We start from the raw sequence: 9,660 nt of genomic DNA on the forward strand, positions 1-9,660 counted from the left end.
GTTACCTTGCCAATATTCCAGGTTTTGATGTGCTGCAATTCAACCAGTAGTTGTTCATCGTTGCACGCCTTGAGCTTATCTATAAGTATCCTGCAGTCTGCTGGCTGTTGGTACAGAAGGAACAAAAAAATGGTTTGCAAAACTAAGTTTAGAAACCACCTATGCCGTATTTTTCCCTATATAACATTTTTAAAAAGATAAGATAGAACTTTATTGATCCTGCAGGAAATTGTTGAAAAAAAGACTGATATACCAACACAATAAACAAAACACAAAATTAACGTGGAATGCAAAGGTGTAAAAAAATATGTGTCAGAAGTTATAAAAGGTTAAGAGCTAGATTCACTCATGATCTAGTGAGATGGGAAGAAGTTAGTCTAAACAATCCCATTGTAAAAATTTAATATGACACTAGTAAAACAAAAAAATATAAAGCAAGTAAAATGCATACTCACAGCTTCTGTAGGTGTTTTCTTTAACTTGCTTCTGTCAACCTTCATTGTAGATAATCTCTATCTGCTGCTCTTCTTTTTGTAAACGTTTTTAAATAAAAAACAAATTATGATGCAATACTTAGTGATTTAACAGGCCTGCTTATTATAGAGATTTGAAGAATATAAACCAAATACTGAAATTTGAACAAAATTGGGTGACAAATTATAGAAAATGAGTAAAACAAAAAAGGGTCAAACACTTACAGAAAACAGGCAATACCCACTTCACAGCATGTTCCAGTCACATTACCTACAAAAACAAGAATAAAGTCCTTCACATGTGTAAAATATACTGTTCACCAAAAAAACAAAAAAAACCCAACAACAACAAAAACAAACAAAAAAACAGATACTGTCTATTTAGGAATCATATTGTAGCGTTACAAAACAAAATACAGAAAATCAACAGTTTCAATATGTACGGTGGTAATATGTGATTGAAGATAATCATCTTTCCTAAACATCCATAATAGTAGTCGAATGACTGGTCAAAACCCACAACCGAAGAAAAAACAACAACTAAATTTACTTGTTTTTTATTTACTGTATTCTTGTTTTCACAAAGCAAACTGATGTTAGCTAGGGGCTAGTGAGCATCATGCGACACAAAGTTAATCAAATTACCTAGAGCCCAATTTTATACTTAAAACTTTAATATTTAGAAGACTGCGTCAGATTTTATTTGATAGACTACAAAACCACCTGCATGTCCGTCACAAACGCTCCAGACTTGACGTTGATTAAAGTTACAGCTACGTTGCTAACAAGCTAACCTCACCGTAGCACATTATTTACCCAATGCTAACTAGACCTTACAAAAACGTTTAACTAAAAGTATTAGTATCATATATGCAGACCGATTTAATGGGTAGACCGATCTGCATAATAACAGTTTAGAAACGTTGGTAATCTTAACGTAACGAACAAATCGATCGACAATGTTAAACCTGAGCAGTTAGCACTGAGCTACCGGTACTAAAAAACGATCTTCCCAACAAACACTAATCTGATGCGTCTTGTTAAAGTCAAACAAGTCACAAATATGCTCATATGTTACAAACAAACAACATGTGAAGTCCAGCCAATCGAAATATAATCAGTTTGTATAATTTCTACCGCAGCTGTCAAACGAGACTTCACTGAGTCACCATCCTCTCTGACCGGATTCTTCACTAATAGAGGTCGGGGTTTCACAGGCCGCAAAAGCTAACCTCTAATGCCGTTTATGCTCCAACAACAACCAAAACTGTAAACGGCGCTTAGTGATCAGCCACAGTGAGGTGTATGCGTGTGTCAAATACCTGCAGAAGGCAACGTTACTTGGCTCTGACTCGTTTAACTCCGGTTTTACAGCCACAGATTCAGGACACACACTAGCTACCAATGGCTGAACAGCGAGACGAACGCAAAATAACTAGCTGAATCATCGTCCGACTGGTCTAACGTGACACTGCGACTTTTGTTTTTATATTTTTGATCGAGCGAGTTGACTACCGGCTACCAAATCGAATAAGATTTATGTTCATCCGCCTGGGTTATCACCGTATCCGCATTCGTTCCCATAGTTAATAGCCATTAGCTGTTGGCACGGTCATAACTGGAGGTAGTGTGCAAAAAGTGAATAACGGTAACGCTGCTGAGAGTGAGGGGCTGCTGGCTTCAATGCATATTAACAAAAAAAAAAAAAAAACTATTTAGGATGCATCTCAATGTTACGCTAAGCTCTCCTAACAAACGACCAACATTAACAAATGCTGGTGGCATCTTAAAAAATACAATATTGTTCAATTTTTTTTGTCAGTTTCAGAAAGTGAAACTTAAATAGCTTACAGGTGAAACATTTCACGCCTTTATTTCTTGTAATTTTGATGCTTATTGGATGCAGGGATAATGAAAAACCTAAGTTTAGCGTCTCAGAAAATTAGAATATTGTGAATGTTGTGTTCAGTACTTTTAACTCACGGTGTCACACCCTAATCAGCTGATTAACTCCTCACATGAGCTTCAAATGTCTCATTCCTCAAGTCGAGCCACTCCTGATCAGAAGTGTCTTACCTGACTGAGGAGAACAAGAACTGGACTGTTACTCAGTGGTCCAATGTCCTCCTTTTAAATGAAAGTAAATTCTGCATGTCATTTAGAAATCAGTGTCCCAGAGTCTGTAGGAAGAGTGGAGAGGCCCAGAATCCATGTTGCTTGAAGTCCAGTGTGAAGTTTCACAGTCAGTGATGATTTGGGACCATGTCCTCTGCTGGTGTTGGTCCACTGGGTTTCCTGAAGTCCACAGTCAACACAGCATCTACCAGGACATTTCAGAGCACTTTGTGCTTCTTTCTGCTGACGAGCTTCACGGAGATGCCGATTTCATTTTCCAGCAGGACTTGGCTCCTGCACACGCTGCTGCCAAAGGTACCAAAAGCTGGCTATTCTAATTTTCCGAGACATTTAATTTATTTATTTTTTTCATTATTTATTGATCATAATCATCAAAATTACAAGAAATAAAGGCTTGAAGTATTTCATTCTGTACAATGAATCTATATAACAGGAGTTTCACTTTCTGAAATGATTGACAAAATATAACTTTTTCATGACGTTCTAATTTTTTGAGATGCACCTGTACTACAACACATTCAACATAACTATATTAAAAAAAAACACAAGCTTGAACCTTGCGCTATGCCTTTATGCATTTTATACATGCTTTTACACACACGTCTAAGAAGTGCAAGTGAAACAATGTTGTGTCTTATTCAATAAAACTGGAGCACATCATGTGTTTAGGATGCAACTATTTCCATTATGCATCATGCTAATCCTTAAAAAATCTGTATAAAGCAGACTTATGTCAGAAGTTTTGGACACGTCTCTGCAAACATATTGCAACAATCACTCAAACTATTTCTAAAGACATATTTTTATTTCTGTATCCTCATCCTCTAAAGACAATTTTAATTTACAATTCGTGTTTATTACATTAAAATATTAAACAACATTACTACCTAAACAAAATATCATTAAATGATAGTACTTCCAAAAATATAGCCATATAGCCTTCCTGGTAATGTTGAAAAGAATGTTCTCCTATTACATTCTCCTATTAAATAATGTTACATCCATCAATTATCTTTACCCACTTCTTCCTTTTTGGGTCGCGGGGGTTGCTGGGGCCCATGGCCAGCCGTCCCTGTGCGAGAGGTGGAGTACACCCTGGACAGGTCGCAAGTCACAGGGACACGGAGACAAACGAGACAAACAACCATTCACTCTCTCACTCTCACCTAGGGACAATTTAGAGTTATCAATCTGCCTAACATACATGTTTTTGGTCTGTGGGAGGAAACCGGAACATCCTGAGAAAACCCACGCATGCATGGAGAGAACATGCAAACTCCACCCAGAAAGGCCCCCGGACAGGGATTTGAACCAGGATAACCTGCTTGCTGAGAGGCAGCAGCTCTACCAGTTGCACCACCGTGCTGCCCAATACATCTTGCTTTCTCTTTGTCCCAACCTCGTTTTCATTTATGCACTCCAGATGTGAATCTGGTAGCTGTACACTGCCAAACCACTACTGAAACACAGAAACTTCAACCTTTCTTAACTAAGGTAAGCATTTATTTGGTCACTTTGATTTTATTTTTATAGCTACATTTGATTATAACTCTTTACTATCAAAAACAGAAAAGAACACCTATAACTTTAGTTTAACAATTGGATCAGTTTTGTGGTTATATTTGTTGGGCACCAATACCAATGACTTATATAAACGTGTTTAACTAAAACCATTATTATCAATGGAAGGGGGGGAAAAAAAAAGTACATACCAGAAATTATTTTGGTTCAACAGCTCCACCATTCTCCCATTAGCTTGCTTTGCAATTTCTTTAAACAGTCTGAGGAAAAACGAAACAAAAAGTGATATAACAAAGCATCCAGAATTACAGAAAACAAGCTACAGTGAGGAAAATAAGTATTTGAACAACCTGCAACTTTGCAAGTTCTCCCACTTAGAAATCATGGAGGGGTCTGAAATTTTCATCTTAGCTGCATGTCCACTGTGAGAGACAATCTAAAAAAATAAATCTGGAAATCACAATGTATGATTTTTAAAAAATAATTTATTTGTGTGTTACTGCTGTAAATAAGTATTTTAACACCTGTGAATATAAATATTAAAATTTGGTACAGTAGCCTTTGTTTGCAGTTACAGAGGTCAAAGGTTTCCTGTAGTTTTTCACCAGGTGTGCACACACTGCAGCAGAGATTTTGGTCCATTCCTCCACACAGATCTTCTCTAGATCAGACAGGTTTCTGGGCTGTTGCTGAGAAACACAGAGTTTGAGCTCCCTCCAAAGATTTTCTATAGGGTTTAGGTCTAGAGATTGGCTAGGTCACTCCAGAACCTTGATATGTTTCTTATGGAGCTACTCCTTGGTTCTCCTGGCTGTGTGCTTCGGGTCATTGTCATGTTGGAAGACCCAGCCACGACACATCTTCAATGCTCTAACTGAGGGAAGGAGGTTGTTCCCCAAAATCTCACAATACATGGCCCCGGTCATCCTCTCCTTAATACAGTGCAGTCGTCCTGTCCCATGTGCAGAACCCCCCCCCCCCCCCCCCCAAAGCATGATGCTTCCACCCCCATGTTTCACAGTAGGGATGGTGTTTTGGGATGGTACTCATCATTCTTCGTCCTCCAAACACAGCGAGTAGAATTAAGACCAAAAAAGTTCTATTTTGGTCTCATCTGACCACAGAACTTTCTCCCATGACTCCTCTGGATCATCCAAATGGTCATGGACAAACTTAAGACGGGCCTGGACGTGTGCTGATTTAAGCAGGGGAACCTTCTCTGCTATGCATGATTTTAAACTATGACGTCTTAGTGTATTACCCACAGTAACCTTGGAACCAGTGGTGCCAGCTCTCTTCAGGTCATTGACCAGCTCCTCCCGTGTAGCTCTGGGCTGATTCCTCACTTAGGATCACTGATGCACCACGAGGTGAGATCTTGCATGAAGCCCCAGTCCGATGGAGATTCACAGTCATGTTTAGCTTCTTCCATTTTCTAATAATTGCTCTAACAGTTTATCTTTTTTCACCAAACTGCTTGGCAGTTGCCCCGTAGCCCTTTCCAGCCTTGTGGATGTCTAGTTTGGTTTCTGGTGTCTTTGGACCGCTCTTTGGTCTTAGCCATGTTAGTAGTTGGCGTGTTACTGATGGTGTGGGGTGGACAGGTGTCTTTATGCAGCTAACGACCTCAAACAAATGCTTCTAATTTAAAATAAGTGGAGTGGAGGTGGACTTTTTAGAGGCAGGCTAACAAGTATTTGAGGGCCAGAATTGTTGCCGATTGGCAGGTGTTCAAATACTTATTTGCAGCAATAACACACAAATAAATTATTAAAAAATCTTACATTGTGATTTCCGGATTTTTTTTTTATTTTTAAGATTACGTCTCTCACAGTGGACATGCACCTAAGATGAAAATTTCAGACCTCTCCATGATTTCTAAGTGGGAGAACTTGCAAAGTTGCAGGGTGTTCAAATACTTATTTTTCTCATTGCACTTTGTAACTGGGAATTTGTTAAAAGAGTATTTTAAGTCTGGGAAGGGACAAGACACCATGACCAGGTTGCATCTGCAAACATAACTACAACTAAAAAAATAGAATTAAGCCCCCCAAAAAGTGATTCAGAGAAAGCAAAACTCTTATTACATAATCATACATTTAGGGTGGTATTGTGGTACAGTTGGTAGAGCCATTGCTTCTCAGAAAGAAGGTTGCCGTATCGAATCCTGGCCTGGGACCTTTCTGGGTGGAGTTTGCATGTTCTTTCCATGCATATGTGGGTTTTCTCCCGATACTCCAGTTTCCTCCCACAGATCAAAAACATGCATGTTAAGCTAAGTAGTAACTCTAAATTGTCCCAAGGTGTGGGTGAGAGTAACAATGGTGGTTAGTTAGATTCTCTTATGATGGACTTGCGACCTGTCCAGTGTACCCCGCCTCACACAGTGACTGCTGGATATGGGCACCAGTGACCCCAGCAGGCCGGAATGGAAGAAGTGGGAAAAGATAATGGAGGGACGGATATTTGTAAACTTGTCTTGTCAAAATTAATTAAAACAGTAAATTTATTCCTGTTTGACTAAGAAATTTAAACAACTTAGCCCAAATTAGACCCATTTTGCAACACATTTTCCTCATTAAACACCTCAAAACCATTGTGCTTTTCAAACTATGGCATCCACAATGTGTTTCTTTAAAATATGGCCTCAGCTACACTAGCAATTTTCATGTGTTTTTCCTCAATTTGGAAAACAAGTTCAGACATGATGAACACAGGGCAATGAAATAACCACAATAATTATGAGGCGAGAACATCAAAGTTAACATGAAAAAATATATACAGTAGAGGAAAATCTTCATCATAGCTAGTTTTTTTTTTTTTTTTACGCTGAAACAAGTTCCCAAAACAACTGCAGCATGTTTTTTGATTGACAGTTTGTCAGTTCACCTCAAGAAATAACATTTTTAGTGCAAGCGCTTAAGTCAGACAGAACTGTAGGTAAAAACAGCTCCATTGTCACAGTGGTTCCCAGAACATGCTTTACACATATATGCAATTGTGGGCATGCATAAGGCTGCAACATCATTGCTTCTCCCAAATCTTTGTCAAAAGCACTAGGACGGCTGTAGATCGGTGGTTCGAGCAGTCATTTTCCAACAAATGTCAGAGGTTTGACTCCACCAGTATGCAGTCATATGTCAAAGGGTTTCTGTCAAGACACTGACCCCCTCATTGCCCCTGGTGTACTCCAGTGAGTGAATGTGATCAAAAGCAGTGATTACTCTGTAGAATGGTTTATTCATATTAGCTTTGTAAAGATGCAGTAGCGTGCATATGAATGTGTAAGTGGAAGGGTAAATGATAGCTTGTGTTGTAAAGCAGAAAGGTTCTACGCAAGTACAGTTCATTTGCCATTTAACACAAAAACACTCAAAACAAAGCTTTCAAAAAGTCTTCATCTTCTGAAATGTTTGTAGAATGTAATTTTTCTCACCAGAAACATCATTTGCAGTAGATGACGAGTGCAAACACACCAGAAAAATATTATTTTTGAAATTTTTATAAGGGCAAGTTCTTTTTGTAAAACCTGTTTTTACTTTTGATAGCTTGTCTAAAATATAAAATGTTTGAATTGGCATGGCAAAGTAAAAGTGGAATGCAAAATTCAACTGAATTTGTCTTTCATAACTAAACTTTTACTCTTTTTTTCATTTAAATACCACAATTTCATGTGGTATCGATTTAACAAGGAACTGGAAACACCATTCAAAAACTTTGGTACCTATTTACTGGTACATTATTACAATAACCAGGTTTGTACAGTGTGCTTTCCTGCTGCACATCTTAACTGTGCTGTTTGACTTATGATTGTGGAGGCAAATCGAGCACATTAAACCACTTCTCTATTTGAGACACCAGTATGTGATGAGTTCATTTGATAAGCATTATCTGGAAAGTGGCCATATTGGTCAAAAAGGAGTTTGAGATGATAAGACACAGTAATAAAATGCAAGACCATCACCCACAAAAGGTGACAGAACTGGTTCATGTTTTTATTCTGTTTGGGCCAAATTCCAACCTTACAGCTTCATTGTAATACGTCTGTTCAATATCTGTAAACCAATTGGCACTGTACCCTTAGTTTATCGATTTTTAACTTACAAAGGTGGAAAACTCTTTGGTCCTGTCGCTGCACTCTGCTTTAAAGTTTCGTGTCAATACAAAAGCTTTTTAAGTATCACTGAGAGAAGGAGGGTAAATATTGTTTGAGAGAAAATCAAAGTAAATCAAATGCTCCTAAAATAAAATGCACAACAACAACCAAAATACGTCCAAAGTAACTACAAAAATTACGATTCTTGGTAACTTTCAGTTCATGCAACACGCCCCATGGATCTGAATTATTGTCACGTTACCAGACAAGCGGCTGAACAGGTGCAAGCAATGGCTCGATTTTTTTTATTTATTTAAAGTGGCTATGTTTGTATTAGTTGCTCTGTCAAGAGTTAATGTCAGCTAACTACAATCATCTGACAGATTGGTGCGCCTGATTTAGATGTAAACAAAACGGTTTAAAAAAGCAGCTATGTTGCAGATATCTAATTCGTCCACGAGGCTAAATAAATGACGCAGAGTTTGACAACAGTACTTGGGATACAAAACATCTATACTACTCCAGGTTATCCACGTTGCTTGTAACTAAATGAGTCGTAGGTGTCAGTTTTTAATGTAGCTACATACGCAGTTGCAGCTTGTGTTGGCGCTAACGTTAGCTGTTAAAAGTTGATGCAAGCGACGTGACGTTACTTCGGCTTCACTCTACGTTCACGGCTAACGTTAGCAAATCCCCAAGTCAACTTTCCCACACTGACACACATTTAAAATGTTACTGGTCGTCCTATTATTTCCCATAAGTACACGTATCGTTCAACGACATTAAGTTTGAACTTGTAAAAACGTACACACCTATACAAAGTAGTGTTTTTGCGGCGTGTTTCAGGGCTTCAATCAAGCTAGCTAGCTAGCTAGCGCTGCGCACAATGCTCCATCCGTGAAAAATGGCGGTTTACACAGCAGATTTATACTTTACCCTTAAAAAAACACTAGTTTCCGTTCTCGGATGTCGCCGTAAGTGCGAATAATTAGAAATGGTTGATACTAATTAAAAGGAAAAAAAAGATCAGCAACCGCAGCCAGATCCTGCGTCTTTAGCCTAGATCAAGTCTTTCTGCTTACCTCAAATGCGTTACATCTACTTCTCCATCTTGCACTAATGTGGTACTGGTTGGAATCTCGCGAGAACACCACATTATACATACGAGATTTGACAGAAAGTTCTAGTTTGGTCGAAGACATTGTATAAAACTTACTATTTTACGTACATGCGAAAATACATACGATTTTATAGGTTTTATGGTAGTTCGTTTAGCATGGATGTGTATTTACAGCTAAATAAAATGGCACTTTTTACTAACAAATGTGTTAACCCACTGCCAAATTATTTAATAAAATTGGGAAAATATTTGCTGTATGATGTCCATATAATAAATGTCATTAAAAAACATGTCAAGGTCAATTTGAACTTTAA

General features: G+C 38.1%; 1 protein-coding gene across 1 annotated transcript in view; it reads right to left on the reverse strand.

The window, feature by feature from the left end:
* huwe1 (HECT, UBA and WWE domain containing E3 ubiquitin protein ligase 1) overlaps nucleotides 1–9,349 on the reverse strand; it is a 43,978-nt gene extending 34,629 nt beyond the window's left edge. The window contains exons 1-5 of the mRNA XM_037684882.1: nucleotides 9,309–9,349; nucleotides 4,322–4,390; nucleotides 699–744; nucleotides 456–527; nucleotides 6–104 (exon numbers count right to left, since the gene is read on the reverse strand). Coding sequence (XP_037540810.1) covers nucleotides 6–104; nucleotides 456–500 — 144 coding nt within the window. The 5' untranslated portion in view covers nucleotides 501–527; nucleotides 699–744; nucleotides 4,322–4,390; nucleotides 9,309–9,349. The remainder of the gene's footprint in view (nucleotides 1–5; nucleotides 105–455; nucleotides 528–698; nucleotides 745–4,321; nucleotides 4,391–9,308) is intronic.
* Nucleotides 9,350–9,660: the final 311 nt, after the last annotated feature.

The sequence above is a fragment of the Nematolebias whitei genome, chromosome 11 (genome assembly GCF_014905685.2).
Source record: "Nematolebias whitei isolate Nwh7 chromosome 11, NemWhi1, whole genome shotgun sequence".
NCBI classification, from domain to species: domain Eukaryota; kingdom Metazoa; phylum Chordata; class Actinopteri; order Cyprinodontiformes; family Rivulidae; genus Nematolebias; species Nematolebias whitei.